General features: G+C 43.2%; 1 protein-coding gene across 3 annotated transcripts in view; it reads left to right on the top strand.

Annotated features, from left to right (window-relative positions):
* Window positions 1-16,794, top strand: part of tnr (tenascin R (restrictin, janusin)) — a 159,007-nt gene that overhangs the window by 98,454 nt on the left and 43,759 nt on the right. For all 3 annotated transcript variants that reach the window (XM_021589506.2, XM_021589507.2, XM_021589505.2), the window contains exons 5-8: window positions 4,992-5,255; window positions 6,354-6,469; window positions 12,890-13,040; window positions 15,313-15,582. In XM_021589506.2, coding sequence (XP_021445181.2) covers window positions 4,992-5,255; window positions 6,354-6,469; window positions 12,890-13,040; window positions 15,313-15,582 — 801 coding nt within the window. The remainder of the gene's footprint in view (window positions 1-4,991; window positions 5,256-6,353; window positions 6,470-12,889; window positions 13,041-15,312; window positions 15,583-16,794) is intronic.

Genomic DNA, 16,794 nt, shown 5'->3' with positions numbered 1-16,794 from the left:
GTTTTGAGTATAATTATTAGGTGGAGGTCACTAGCTACAGTATAGCCTAGCTCAGGGTTCTCCAACCCCATTCCTGGAGAGCTACCGTCCTGGTTTTCACACCAACCCTAATCTAGCAAACCTGATTCTAATAATTAGCTGGTTGATAAGCGGAATCAGGTTAGTAACAACTGGGGTTGCAGTGGAAATCTACAGGGCGGTAGCTTTCAAGGAATTAGATGGGCGAGCCCTGTCCTAGCTTTTAGCTGCTCTGTAAGATAGCTTGCCTTGCTAGAAGGTTATAGAAACAAGTTGAGGAGAAAGTAACTAAACAAAACAATATGTTTCTCCTGTTGTCACGCCCTGTTTATTTCTCTATTTGGTTAGGTCAGGGTGTGATTTGGGTGGGCATTCTAGTTTTCTGTTTCTTTTTTGGCCGGGTATGGTTCCCAATCAGAGGCAGCTGTCTATCGTTGTCTCTGATTGGGAATCATACTTGGGCAGCCTGTTTTCCACTTGAGTTTGTGGGATCTTGTTTTTGCACAGTTACTAGGTAGCCTGCAGAACGTTACATTTGGGTATTCTTTTGTTGTTTTGTTGGTGTTCATCAAAAAATAAAGAAAGATGTACACTTTCCACACTGCGCTTTGGTCTCATTCCGACGACGGACGTACCGGTCCCACGCATCAGGCCTCCAGTGCGCATCCACAGTCCAGAGCTTCCGGCGACAGTACCCAGTCCAGAGCTTCCGGCGACAGTACCCAGTCCAGAGCTTCCGGCGACAGTACCCAGTCCAGAGCTTCCGGCGACAGTACCCAGTCCAGAGCTTCCGGCAAAAGTTTCCAGTCCAGAGCTTCCGGCGACATTTCACATTCGGGAACCTCCAACAACGTTTCACAGTCCGGAACCTCCTGAGACGGTCCACGGTCCGGAACCTCCTGAGACGGTCCACGGTCCGGAACCTCCTGAGACGGTCCACGGTCCGGAACCTCCTGAGACGGTCCACGGTCCGGAACCTCCAGTGATGATCCATGGCACGAAGCCTGCAGTGATGATCCATGGCCCGGAGCCTCCAGTGATGATCCATGGCCCGAAGCCTCCAGTGATGATCCATGGCACGAAGCCTCCAGTGATGATCCAAGACGGTCGGCAGTCCAGAGTCTCCAGCGACGATCCACGGTCCGGTTCTTACGGCAACGATCCACGGTCCGGAGCCTCCGGCGACAATCCACGGTCCGGTTCCACGGAAGCAGAGGGAATAGCAAGCGGAGCGGGGTCTATGCTCCGAACCGGAGCCGCCACCAAGGCTAGATGCCCACCCGGACCCTCCCTCATAGAGTCAGGTTTTGCGGCCGGAGTCCGCCCCTATGGGGGGGAGGGGGGGGGGGGGGTACTGTCACGCCCTGACCTTAGAGAGCCTGTTTATTTCTTTATTTGGTTAGGTCAGGGTATGATTTGGGTGGGCATTCTAGTTTTCTATTTCTTTGTTGGCCGGGTATGGTTCCCAATCAGAGGCAGCTGTCTATCGTTGTCTCTGATTGGGAATCATACTTAGGCAGCCTGTTTTCCACCTGAGTTTGTGGGATCTTGTTTTTTGCACAGTTACTAGGTAGCCTGCAGAACGTTACGTTTGTGTATTCTTTTGTTGCTTTGTTGGTGTTCATAAAAAAATAAAGAAAGATGTACACTTTCCACGCTGCGCTTTGGTCTCATTCCGACGACGAACCTGTCTTGAATAAGAAGGTCATATTTTGCCATCTTCCAAAATCTCTGACGAGAGACTCTCCTCCACATTGTCTTGCGTTGTGGAACCCTATGCTCTCAATCCAGTAGCAGAGAATGCAGGAAGATATATTATGTCACAATGTAAATGGGGCATAAGGCTCTGCATCCCATCATATCTAGAGATAGTGAATTTTCACAAAGGTTATGGTAAGCAGTCTTTTTTTAAAGAAAAATTTATTTAACAAGTCAGTTACAAACAAATTCTTATTTACAATGACGGCCTAACCCTGCCGACGCTGGGCCAATTGCACGCCACCCTATGGACCTCGCAATCACAGACAGATGTGATACAGTTTGGATTTGAGCCAGGGCCTCTAGCGACGTCTTTTGCACTGAGATGCAGTGCCTTAGACCGCTGCGCCACTCAGATCCCGTTGGTTCTTTGGGGATATGTAAGCTTTTACTTTCTGGAAATTACTTCCAAGAACAGAATATTTCCATATAATAGAAATGCTCTCCATGCAATAGCAGTTGAATCCACAGCGCTTGACCAAAAACAGGACTCCTGGAGTCAAACACCTCATGCAAATACCCTGTGCTTCTAACAGTAGCTATACAATTGGTGACGGCTCGCCGGTGTAACAGCATTCATTTGTCAAAAGTCACATTCACTGGGGAAGATGTGTCACATTAACCTATGCTGAGACAATATCTGAATCAAGCTAGCTTGGGTTCACAGCTAGTTCTCAGTAAGGCTTCTGATCCCCCCCATTGCTGTAGACAGCTGTCATCTCACACGGGAAAGGAAAAAAATAACAAATCATATTACCTATCCACTACCTCGCTCCCTCTCATTTTCAGCAGGACCTGCCGAAGCCAAAATTGCTTATTTCTTTGCAATTAGATTTAAGTAGCAGAGGCACGTTTGGGGGAGGTTGCAGAATACAAAAATAGGCCATTCAATTACCAGGGCCTATTCAGGGCTCATAGGGTGGCAGGCATTGTAAGTGTTTCATATTATCAAAGTAGAAAAATCAGGATATGCTTTTGTGGCCCCGTTTTCTCCTGCTATGAGAATAATGAGACTATGGAATTGAAACAAATCAGCAGCATTCACATGATGAGTTTACCATTCAAAGTGCTATTCATCATTACTCCACCACTTTTGCAAATGATCCTATTGGAAAATAGTTATGCGTGACTAAAAGGTTTTCAAAATAGTTTTTATCCCCCCCCCCAAAATATAATATAATATAATATATACCTAATGCAAATGGTTTGAAGTTTGTGCCAGAGAAATACAGGAGTTCTCACTTTGAGAGGTTGTATGTGAGCCTGTCATCCTGTCACCTGTTGTTAACAGAGTTGTTCACTGACTGACAGCCACTTTCAGCCAGAGAGAACATATCAATGACCTTGACATCCAGAATACCAACAATATTGAATTAAACATATTTTTTGACAAAGCCTTGACTTCATACAGTAGCTCAGCTGCATTAAATGACAATAGATTGTAATGTTTTATATTCAGTCTTCATGACATCTGCATTTTGTATCACACTTTTGAATTATTACTCAACTTAACTGAGTGATGGTGGAAAGTATGAATGTGTAATCAATAGCTCAATCCAGCAGAGATAGAAGTAGCTTTGCTTACCCTCCTCCAGAGCCATATGACATCACTGTGTCCTCATTAATGCTTTCACTCCAAAAAGTATATCTAACTCAACATTAGCTTCAATGTTATGGATCATTTTTAGGATAACCACATTTTTGTTGTTTATACAACGCTGTTTATTAGTGCTGTTTATTACCTTGCATAATGTTAGCATAATACAATGACCTATGACCTATTTATAATCCCATCTCTGATAAACAGTCCCTAAAGATTAAACTCCAATCACGCTTCTATAAGTACTCACATTATCAGTCTAAACCCAATGCAACAATATGAGATGAGTTGAGGGAGTTCACCCCTTCTACTAATTGTGTTTTGTCCTAATGTACAATATTGGGCCAACCGCTGCCCCGTAAACAGAAGATCAGTCAAGCAGCGAAGGCTGTATCCTGTGAGCAATAACAAGTTAAGTGGATGGAAACAAAAAACAGTGATGTGATGTGGTCCTCAGCTGTGCTGTGGGGCCTTGGCCTCATCATGCCAGCATTCTCACCCTCATGACCCCAGTGTAACGCAGTGCAGCAGTGCAGCAGTGCAGCGGTGCAGTGGTTCACTCCCCTCCTCTCTCTGTTGATCCAGGATGGATCATCCATCCCAATGAAAGTCTGATTAATGAGAGGCAGACATAGCACTGGAGGGAGGGCCTGTCCTGGCTCAAATAATGCATCCTAAATGGCACCCTATTCCCTTTATAGTGCACTTCTTTTGACCATGGTCCATAGTAGAGCACTATTAAGAGAATAGGGTGCCTATTGGGATGTACCCAAAGCCCTTCAGCAGGACCGCTGTTCTAAGCATCCAGACACTGCTTCACGTGGGCACTCTCTCGTGGGTGTCCTTCATTCTGTTGGAAGGCTTAGTTACAGTGCTCACTCCCTATAACCCATATCAATCACTTTACCACTGGTTCACTTTTTTGTGTCTTACTTAAGACTGAATCTGGTCCATGCGATTAATCTTCCTAAGTGAATGCCGCAGGAGTTTTCCTCACTCCAGGGTCAGTCTTGAGGAGGAGGCAGGCTCGGTTCCATCTGTCGTGTTCGTGTGGAAGTAACTCAAACGCTTCCTCGAGTCCCTCAACGGCTCCCCTAGGAGGGCTTAATGCTCCACCACCACCACTACCACTGAGCCAAATCTACAGAGTAAAGTCCCACACCACTAGCTGCCTTCAGGACAAGATCTGTTACTCACTCTCTCTGATTGAGCTATAAACTTATCCACTCTTGTTGATGCAGGGCTTCATTTGCATTCTACACTCAAACCCTCTCAGGTTTATGGCCTGGCTCTGTCTCCGTTGCCCACAAGAACATCAAAGCCTTCCACGAATCCACACTCATATGCAAGCTTAGTTGTGGTGGTGGCCCCACTGGTGTATTGTAAGTTAAAATGAACAGGTCTTGCACTGTTTGTTTTCTCTGCATGTTGAGTGATGCTATTCCAACACGAAATTGGAAGTCAAGTGCAAATCAGAATCTGTTGTTTTTGTAGGTGGGTCAAGTGGGACTGAACAATGATGAATAAGATCACCTGCTGGATGTAATGTCATGCATGTTCCTGCAAGGTTGCAAGGTTTTGATTTCACACTATGCAAATTACATCTCACCCACAGTGGCTCCGGCTCTGAACCTGCGCATGCGGGGAGTGACGGAGCATACCATTGACCTGGAGTGGGAGGGGTCAGTGTTGATGACGGACTACCTGGTCACCTACGTGGCCACCAGCCCAGGTGGGGTCCAGCTGGAGATCAGGATCCCTGGGAACACCACCACCTGCAGTATCCCAGACCTGGAGCCTGGCATCGAGTACAACATCAACGTCTACGCTGTGCTCAACAACGTCATCAGTGCCCCTACCAACACTCAGGTGTCAACCTGTGAGTACAACAGCAGGCAGCCATTTTCTGTAATTATATTCAGGCCTCATCATGCCAAGTGGACCTCTGCTTAAAGGGGCAATCTGGTGATTTATAATTGGCATTCTTCAAGAATCAATGGGTAGGCCTGTATATACATAATAACACATTATCTAAATGTATGTACCAAATGCAGATTAGTCCTTTAAGTCCTTCACAATGTATTCATTTTCTGCTTAGTTTTCCTGGATACTGTGAAATATCCATGCACTTAAAGTTCACCTTCAAACAAAGTAACCATATCATACATTATCCTAGGTCTGGTCCTCACTTTTAAAAAATTAAAGTTTTTGACAACAACAATAAAAAAACTCCCATATACGTTCACAGCCACATCTTGAGTGAAATCTTGTTGGAAGGAGGACAGACATTTTTGCCTACAGGATGTAACTAGACTCCTGCCACCTGCTGGGTATAAATGTCAGATGGGCAAATTGCTGCAGTCTCTTAGTTTCCATTCAATGCTTCTCAGACATATGCAAAACTCTCACTCCGGCCCAGAATAGAAAGCATTTTTTTAAAACAGTAAACATTCAATTATCTGTCATGGAATGATTGGGCCTTCGCTAAAAATTACAATTCCCATCGGCAGGCAGCACTCCTAGTTCTGATATGATCACACATTTTGAGTATGTTCATGCAATTCTGCTCAAGCTTTTTTTCTCCCTATAATACAATATATTTGTGAAGCTTTACATAGTTAGTTTTTTGCACATCTATTTTAGTCCTTCTGATTAAGACTGATCTAGTGTATTTGGAAATGTTGTTTTCATGATGATGTGTTTATAGATCAAAGCTTACCCAATGAGGAAAATGTTTACATAGGGGCTATGCTAACTACCACAGTATTCAACAGTTTGTTTAAAAGCAGTGGATGTGCACCTGCTGCCTGGCCTGCCTTCCACTATGAAAGACACATGGTTTAACCACAGGGTGGGTGGGGTATTCTTCCCCCTGCCCCTATTCCCAGAGAGGAATTGTCTCTGCCTCTGTAAAGAGGGTGATTTATTGAGCATACAGAAGATGGACGCCTATAATACATCTCTCCTTGCCTCCTAGATCTCTCAAATCCAGACGGTTTACTCTTCAAATCCATCACAGAGACGTCAGTGGAGGTGCAGTGGCAACCTTTCTACTACTCCTTTGATGGCTGGGAAATAAGCTTCATTCCCAAGGTAAGGTTTCACAGGCAGAGAGGACATATGTGGATGAATATTCATCTTTAGCCACATACTGTAAATAAAGCATTTGAACGAATGCAGAGTAAATAGTACAGGGTAGATATGATTTGTTACTTTGTACCTACAATCGCTGGAATCCCCTATCATGCAAATAATCTGTTTCTGTCTACGGATTTGGGTAAACATATTTCAGGGTTTGGAACCAGTTCAGGTAACAAAACCTGAAAAGACGAATCAAAACCAGGAACCAAAGTGATCTATACTGTTCCGGAACAGAACCGTTATTTTCAAATCATCGGAACTGGTTAATAATGCTATTTTACATTCCAAGCATTTTGCCCCCACAAAAAATGCTACAACGCAAAGTCCTCACTCTGTCACTCAGAAATGTATTCCAGTGTGTGTGCGTGTACCCAGATAGCAATGAGGAATCGGCCCAGAAGCGGCCTTCTTCCGGGTGGCCGGAAATGATTGAATCGGCCCGGAATCGGGTGTCGGACTCTGCCGGCAGCAATCAAAATGAATGACTGCCCAGAATAGGCCGTTTCTGTCTACCGGAATTCAGCCAACTTTGCCTGCATCTTACCAGAATCCACTCAGAATTTTTATAAATGTATACAAAATTACCCAATTTAGTCATTTTAAACTTTACTATTATACATTTTATACCCATCCACAAAAAAACATTTTGTGTCGGAGGAAACACAACACTGTGTCAGTGTGCATGCGTCTGGCCTGCCACAGGAGTTGCTACTGTAGGATGGGACAAGGACATCCCAGCCAGACAAACCCTCCCGTAACTCGGACAACGCTGGATCAATTGCTCGTCGCCTCATGGGTCTCCCTGGCGTGGGTCTCAAACCAGCCTCTGTAGCAATGCAGTCTGCATTGCGATGCAGTGTCTTAGACCGCTGAGCCACTTGGGAGGCTCCAGCCACAATGTTTTTTAATGCTTATCAATGCCTCGCACAAAGTATCAAAATACTAAAATACTACACAGGACTCTTATATAATTTCATTTTATTGTTAATTGTATTTTTTGATCACAGAAACAATTAGAAAATATGGAAAAATAAATAAATAAATGTTAATTATATAAAGCTGCCCATCTAATCATCTGCCAGATAGTAGAACTAATCGGCCCGGCCCCAGGTAATACATTTGGGACAGATAACTCACACAGGAATCGGCCCGAGCTCAGTCCCCGCATCCTAGCCATAAGTAATACTGCTGAAGGCAGCCCAGACTCGGGCCACAGGACGTTGGCCGAGTCTGACTCTCAGCCGAGTGCCTCGACTCTCAGCCAGAATCGTTCCAGATCCACTGTGCTAGCTGGGTAGGCTACCTGCCCCTTCGAAGCATAGGCTACTGTAGCCTACTAACGTTACAAGCTTTATTCAGAAATATGGGAGATATTTTTAATTAGAGAAGAATTGATTGACTTTGCTAGTTAAGGATAATATAGTTATCATGTTTCACATTGGATTCACCTACTAGAATAATGCATGTCATAACATTTATGGTTCCAGCCCCCTAACATATTTTGAACAAAACAGAAGTTTGACATAACATGAAACAACATTATACATATTTTGACATGTACCTCACCTACAGTTTTTATGAAAATAAAACATTATTCAGGAACAAGAAGACTACACAGTCAACATACACTACTGTTCAAAAGTTTGGGGTCACTTAGAAATGGCCTTGTTTTTGAAAGAAAAGCACATTTCTTGTCCATTAAAATAACATAAAATGAATCAGAAATACAGTGTAGACATTGTTAATGTTGTAAATGACTATTGTAGCTGGAAACGGTAGATTTTTTAATGGAATATCTACATAGGCGTACAGAGGCCCATTATCAGCAATCATCACTCCTGTGTTCCAATGGAACGTACTGTTAGCTAATCCAAGTTTATCAATTTAAAAGACTAAAAAATCATTAGAAAAACCTTTTGCAATTATGTTAGCACAGCTGAAAACTGTTGTGCTGATTAGAGATGCAATAAAACGGTCCTTCTTTAGACTAGTTGAGTATCTAGAGCATCAGCATTTGTGGAATCTATTACAGTCTCAAAATGGCCAGAAACAAAGGACTTTCTTCTGAAACTCATCAGTCTATTCTTGTTCTGAGAAATTAAGTCTATTCCATGCGAGAAATTGCCAAGAAGCTGAAAATCTCGTACAACGCTGTGTACTACTCCCTTCACAGAACAGCTCAAACTGTCTCTAACCAGAAAAGAAAGAGGAATGGGAGGCCCTGGTGCACAACTGAGCAAGTGGACAAGTACAGTCGTGGCCAAAAGTTTTGAGAATGACACAAATATTAATTTTCACAAAGTCTGCTGCCTCAGTTTGTATGATGGCAATTTGCATATACTCCAGAATGTTATGAAGAGTGATCAGATGAAGTGCAATTAATTGCAAAGTCCCTCTTTGCCATGCAAATGAACTGAATCCCCGAAAAACATTTCCACTGCATTTCAGCCCTGCCACAAAAGGACAAGCTGACATCATGTCAGTGATTCTCTCGTTAACACAGGTGTGAGTGTTGACCAGGACAAGGCTGGAGGTCACTCTGTCATGCTGATTGAGTTCGAATAACAGACTGGAAGCTTCAAAAGGAGGGTGGTGCTTGGAATCATTGTTCTTCCTTTGTCAACCATGGTTACCTGCAAAGAAACACGTGCCGTCATCATTGCTTTGCACAAAAAGGGCTTCACAGGCAAGGATATTGCTGCCAGTAAGATTGCACCTAAATCAACCATTAATCGGATCATCAAGAACTTCAAGGAGAGCGGTTCAATTGTTGTGAAGAAGGCTTCAGGGCGCCCAAGAAATTCCAGCATGCGCCAGGACCATCTCCTAAAGTTGATTCAGCTGCGGGATCGGGGCACCACCAGTACAGAGCTTGCTCAGGAATGGCAGCAGGCAGGTGTGAGTGCATATGCAAGCACAGTGAGGCATAGTCTTTTGGAGGATGGCCTGATGTCAAGAAGGGCAGCAAAGAAGCCACTTCTCTCCAGGAAAAACATCAGGTACAGGGATTGGACTGCTGAGGACTGGGGTAAAGTCATTTTCTCTGATGAATCCCCTTCCCGGTTGTTTGGGGCATCCGGAAAAAAGATTGTCCGGAGAAGACAAGGTGAGCACTAGCATCAGTCCTGTGTCATGCCAACAGTAAAGCATCCAGAGACCATTCATGTGTGGGGTTGCTTCTCAGCCAAGGGAGTGGGCTCACTCACAATTTTGCCTAAGAACACAGCCATGAATAAAGAATGGTACCAACAAATCCTCTGAGAGCAACTTCTCCCAACCATCTAGGAACAGTTTGGTCACAAACAATACCTTTTCCAGCATGATGGAGCACCTTGCATAATGCAAAAGTGATAACTAAGTGGCTCGGGGAACAAAACATCTATATTTTGGGTCCATGGCCAGGAAACTCCCCAGACCTTAATCCCATTGAGAACTTGTGATCAATCCTCAAGAGGCAGAGGACAAACAAAAACACACAAATTCTGACAAACTCCAAGCATTGATTATGCAAGAATGGGCTGCCATCAGTCAGGATGTGGCCCTGAAGTTAATTAAGAGCATGCCATGGTGGATTGCAGAGGTCTTGAAGAAGGGTCAACACTTCAAATATTGACTCTTTGCATCAACTTCATGTAATTGTAAATAAAAGCCTTTGACACATGAAATGCTTATAATTTTACTTCAGTATTCCATAGTAACATCTGACAAAGACACTGAAGCAGCAAACTTTGTGAAAATTAATATTTGTGTCATTTTCAAAACTTTTGGCCACGACTGTACATTGGAGTGTTTAATTTGAGAAAAAGATGCCCCAAGTCCTCAACTGGCAGCTTCATTAAATAGTACCCGCAAAACACTAGTCTCAACGTCAACAGTAGAGAGGCAACTCCGGGATGCTGGCCTTCGAGAAAGAGTTCCCCTGTCCAGTGTCTGTGTTCTTTTGCCCATCGTAATATTTAATTTTTATTGGCCAGTCGGAGATATGGCTTTTTCTTTGCAACTCTGCCTAAAAGGCCAGCATCCCGGAGTCACCTCTTCGCTGTTGACGTTGAGACTAGTGTTTTGCAGGTACTATTTAATGAAGCTGCAGGTGAGGACTTTTGAGGTGTCTGTTTCTCCAACTAGACACTCTAATGTACTTGTCCTCTTGCTCAGTTGGGCACCGGGGCCTCCCACTCCTCTTTCTACTTTGGTTAGGGCCAGTTTGCGCTGTTCTGTGAAGGGAGTAGTACACAGCGTTGTACGAGATCTTCCGTTTCTTGGCAATTTCTCGTATGGAATAGCCTTCATTTCTCATAACAAGAATAGACTGATGAGTTTCGGAGGAAAGGTCTTTGTTTCTAGCCATTTTGAACCTGTAATCAAACCCACAAATACTGATGCTCCAGATACTCAACTAGTCTAAAGAAGGCCAGTTTTTTTGCTTCTTTAATCAGGACAACAGTTTTCAGCTGTACTAACCTAATTGTAAAAGGGTTTTCTAATGATCAATTAGCCTTATAAAATGATAAACTTGAATTAGCTAACACAACGTGCCACTGGAACATAGGAGCAATGGTTGCTGATGATGGGCCTCTGTACGCCTCTGTACAGTAGATATTCCATAAAAAAATAGTCATTTACAACATTAACAATGTCTACACTGTCTTTCTGATCAATTTGACTTTATTTTAATGGACAAAAAATGTGCTCTTCTTTCAAAAACAAGGACATTTCTAATTGACCCCAAACTTTTGAAAGGTAGTGTACATATGCAGCTTCCCCATGGAGATGAAAACATTCAGTCACTCTGGCTTCAAAACATTCAGAACATGGTTGGCGATGTTCTGGGAAGAGCAGCGTAACTCTGTACACGGCAGTATGCTGAAGAGCAACAAATACAAAAACAACAACAAACTGTACAATAAAACCTATCTTTGTCAGTTCAGGTGAGTTCTATCTCAGGAAGCTTTTTTTTAATACCAAAATTATATTGCCAAACCAAATTTAACATGCATTTTTGATATGCCCATCCTTGGCTAGAATTTGACTCTCGGGTTGTTGAAAAAAGTGGAACATTTTGGGAGGGGGATTGATTTCTCACCGTTCAACTTAAAGTCTCTGTCAAATTAGATGATGGATTGCCCAAGGCTTATTGACGATTAGGTGGATCAGCAAGCAGGAGCTGTCTTCAAACTCATAACCATAATAGCTACAGGTTCAAAGTTAGGAGAGCTTTCCCTTTAATTCCCTCTATAAACACAAGGTACTCTAATCCTCAGTACCTCTCTCCATAATTGGCTTTCTCATTTAGGTGTTCCCGGCTAGGAAGGATAGAAGTTTGGCTGGGCTCAAAGACTTTAAGCCTGGGGCTTTTAGATGAAAAGCATAAATGCCATGGACATTAACTTGGAAAGCTTTTTTGGAGGTGACAGGCTATGAATACCAAATGGCATGGGAGTAGTTGGGTCACAGTGCACTTCAATCTACATCATTTGGTGTGATTCTGTCTAAGAGACTGTCTGCTATCTATCTCCTTCCCCATAAGGGTTTGAGGGGTTCAAGCTCAACGTCAACACTTGGGAAATCATATTAGAAGTCAGAGGGTTTAATCCAAAGCTCCCTGAAACTTGACAATATCGTAATGAATGTGAGCAGAAAAGCAGCGACTAATGACAAACAAGAGTTCACAGTGCCTAAAGCAATGAGAGATGAGGGCTCACCCACCCTACACCAACAGCAGTTATCTGAGACAAGGTGGCCTGGCAATATTACATATTCACAGTTGTTTACACAATATACCATACCAATGTACTTATCAGGATAGTTCACTTTTCAATCATCCAGTCAGGGAGTCAGTTAGTCAGTCAGTTAGTCAATCAATCAATCAACCAATCAATCAATCAATCAATCTATCATCAACCTGTCAATCAAATATTATGTGGATCACCCTTTTTACAATGTCATTTATCACAGAACTCTTAACAAGACCTCGAGCTCAACTGCCAAAAGAACAACTAACTCAAGCTGAATTTATCATAAAGCCAGTCACAATATTACATTTATGGATGCCATAGCTTGGTGCTCGTCAGAGCAGTGAGGGTTGAGGTTTGTTCAGATCCTTCCCCTGCACTACCGTCTGTCCAGGAGTAGCCCAGGTGGAACCATAAATCACTCCTGCACGGGCAGCAGGTGGGGTTGTTTACCTGTGTATGAATATTATAGTGAAGACAGAATGTGTGTCCCAAATTGCACCCTGTTCCTTTTATAGCGCACTACTTTTGACCAGAGCCTATGATAAGTAGTGCACTATATAGGGAATAGGATTCCATTTGGAAACCAGAGGAGCCCAAGTGAAGCCAAAGCGTTATGCTCGTTTGTGTTCTCTGACAGGACAATGATGGAGGGATGACAGCCCAGCTACCCAGCACCATCACTTCGTTCCACCAGACAGGCCTGAGGCCAGGGGAGGAGTACACCGTCAACCTGGTAGCTCTAAGGGACCAAGGCCGCAGCCAGCCTGTATCCGCCACCGTCACCACATGTATGTATGGTTCTGTGATTTCTCAAATCTCACCAAACCATAATTCACAAACTTCTATGTATCTAATATGTCCATAAACATTTGGTTGTTGAAATATCCCTGCTGGTAGGTTTTTGAGGGCGTAGACCTGTGGGTGTCTTGTGTATGGCATCCATATTAGGAAGTCCCACAGTTTTCAGACTTAACTCCCGCAGTTGGTCCACAGTTTCCATATACCTACTGCAGCTTTTGTTTCTGTATTATCCCCATGTCACAGAAAATGAGTCTCTTTGCCGCTGTTGTCTCCACAGGATGTGTTCCCTACCCTGTTCTTTCCATGTGTCTTCAGGCTAATCAGTGGAGCTCAGAAAAAGACCACTCAAGATGTGGGGGACTCACACATACACATCTCACATACACTACATGCATCACACGGCTGAGACTAATGGGAAATGTCACCTTGACGAATGACTTGGTCTGCCAGCAATTATGCACTTAATGTAAACTTCACCCGGGAATTCCTCAGACTGACAGTTCCAGACAGTGGGATTAGATTCAATTGAACTTTTCCATAACAATTCAAATTACGCGTCCGCAGTGAAAACACCATTCATTTTCCAACCCAGGCCCACTGTCGGTTGTAATTAAGGCATTCATAATTCATGAGCCTTCATACATTTTTCACCATGTCCACCCACAGATACCTTATTGGATAAAGAAAGACAAATTTTAAGTCACTCAATTATTTATAGGTATAAAGATTTAGCCATCCTTCTTTGAGGAAAGAAAGAAAAGAGAGAAAGATACCAAACTTCTGGTGAGGGAATGAGGGAATTCATTCTTGGCCAAGAATCTTGAAACCCCTAGTGTGATCTTCGAGAAAACACAGCAAACGGTTTTCTGTCTGGTTTATCACATTAATAGTTTAGCAGTCAATTACAGTAGGTGTTTCAGGTGTTAATCTTCAGGTCAGAAGAAATGGATGCGGTTTAGCTTAGTTACAAGGCCTTTTGAAGCAGCAGATGTTCCCTGCAGACTCAGTGAAAAACGAGTAAATTACAAGGACAGCCAATTAGCACTCTCTGAGAGAAACGTGACCAATCAAAGGGCAACACTTTGACATTGGTCCCTCACAGAATGACAACGCTATAAAAGTAGTGTACTGTTCAGTCGAGCTAACTACACTGCAGCAAATGTTCCTCCACCTCCAATAACATTTAGTTGTTTATGCTTGTATAACCAACAGCATAATTTGTTTTCTCAGATGTAATCAAATTATTTAACAATCCACACAATTACCATGGAAAATATTTGATTATTGGGTTTATCTTTGTAGTTATTTTAGTAATGCCCCAAGTCTCTTGATTTGTTTTACATGGTCAGCAATTACTAAACTGCATTCCCTGCCTATCATGACACAAGGCGAGACCCAGATGCAGACACAGGAGGCAGATGGTTGGAGTCTTACAATATTTATTAATCCAATAGGGTAAGGCAAGAGAATGGTCTTCGACAAGCAAAAGGGTCAAAACCAGTTCAGAGTCCAAAAGGTACCAAAGGGCAGGCATAATCAAGGTCAAGGCAGGCAGGACGATCAGGCAGGCGGAAAAGTAGTCCTTAGTCAGGTAGGGGTCAAAACCGGGTCAAAACCGGGAAGACTATCAAAAAGAGAATGGCAAAAGGAAAAAAACGCAGGAAAGACACACGGGAAAACACGCTGGTTGACTTGACTAACATACAAGATGAACTGGCACAGAAAGACAGGAAACACAGGGATAAATACACTGGGGAAAATAAGCCACTCATGTAGGTGGTGGAGACAATCACAGGAACAGGTGAAACAGATCATGGCGTGACACTGCCAACACCTCCATTTTACTTCTCTAAATGTGATTCAAATTTCAAAAAGGCACTCAGGCGAACATCTGATATACTGTACATGTATCTTGTTGCAGGTGCATCATGGGAACAACGATAATTTCAAAGAAAAGAGAAACTCACACACTGCTCTTGCTTGTATAACTTATTTTTTATTGAAGCTTATGTTTCTAAATGTGCAAAGCAATGGTTTAAATTCATTCTGGTGCTACTTGGTACAACAATAGTCATGGTGGACGTGCCTCTTGCAGTATTAGTGTGAACTGTATAGATGCTTAAATGGCACCCTATCCCTTATATAGAACCCCGTGTCTGGGTTAAAAGTAGCACACTACATAGGGAATAGGGTGTGATTTTGGAATCACATTAGATCATGAACCTTGTCATGTAGATTTACCTCTCCTGTCCCCTACAGTGATTGATGGGCCGACACAGCTGATAGTGCGTGATGTCTCGGACTCGGTAGCCTTCGTGGAGTGGACCAATCCCAAGGCCAAGATGGACCAGATAGTGCTGCGTTATGGCCTGGTAGGAGGGGACAGTCCCAAGACTACTTTCCGCCTGCAGCCCACCCTCAGCCAGTACTCCCTGCAGATGCTGAGGCCAGGCTCGCGCTATGAGGTGTCCATCAGTGGTGTTCGCAAGGGCAATGAGAGTGGAACAATCTCCACAGAATTCAGCACCGGTGAGGACCGTACAACAATAGGACCGTACTGTAAAAGCAGCTGCTTCCACATTATTGTATTTGATGGAATAAGATGTTTTCTTGTGAATACATACAGCACTGTAGACACAGCCATCACTATAGACACATCCATCGAATATACACTACCGTTCAAAAGTTTGGGGTCAGTTAGAAATGTCCTTGTTTTTGAAAGAAAAACACATTTTCTGTCCATTAAAATAACATTGAATTGAACAGAAATACAGTCTTGACATTCCATTTTAAGTGGAATATCTGAATAGTACAGAGGCCCATTATCAGCAACCATCACTCCTGTTATCCAATGGCACGTTGTGTTAGCTAATCCAAGTTTATCATTTTAAAAGGCTAATTGATCATTAGAAAACCTTTTGCAATTATGTTAGCACAACTGAAAACTGTTGTGCTGATTAAAGAAGCAATACAACTGGCCTTCTTTAGACTAGTTGAGTATCTGGAGCATCAGCATTTGTGGGTTCGATTAAAGGCTCAAAATTACCCGAAACAAAGGACTTTCTTCTGAAACTCGTCAGTCTATTCTTTTTCTGAGAAATGAAGGCTATTCCATGTGAGAAATTGCCAAGAAACTGAAGATCTCGTACAACGGCGTGTACTACTCCCTTCACAGAACAGAGCAAACTGGCAATAACCAGAATAGAAAGAGGATTGGGAAGCCCCGGTGCACAACTGATCAATAGGACAAGTATTTTAGAGTGTCTAGTTTGAGAAACAGACGCCTCACAGGTCCTCAACTGGCAGATTCATGAAATAGTACCCGCAAAACACCCATCTCAATGTCATCAGCGAAGTGGCGACTTCGGGATGCTGACCTTTTAGGCAGAGTTGCAAAGAAAAAGTCATATCTCAGACTGGCCAATAAAAATTAAAATATTAAGATGGGCAAAAGAACACAGACACTGGACAGAGGAACTTTGCATCCCAGAGTCGCCTCTTCACTGTTTACGTTGAGACTGGTGTTTCCCACACCTTTTTCTGAAGCTCTAGGTGAGGACTTGTGAGGCGTCTGTTTCTCCAACTAGACACTCTAATGTACTTGTCCACTTGCTCAGTTGGGCACCGGGGCCTCCCACTCCTCTTTCTACTTTGGTTAGGGCCAGTTTGCGCTGTTCTGTGAATGGAGTAGTACGGAGTGTTATATGAGATCTTCAGTTTCTTGGCAATATCTCGCATGGA

This window comes from Oncorhynchus mykiss, chromosome 28, assembly GCF_013265735.2.
Source record: "Oncorhynchus mykiss isolate Arlee chromosome 28, USDA_OmykA_1.1, whole genome shotgun sequence".
NCBI lineage: Eukaryota > Metazoa > Chordata > Actinopteri > Salmoniformes > Salmonidae > Oncorhynchus > Oncorhynchus mykiss.
This window is presented reverse-complemented; position numbering and strand designations above follow the sequence as displayed.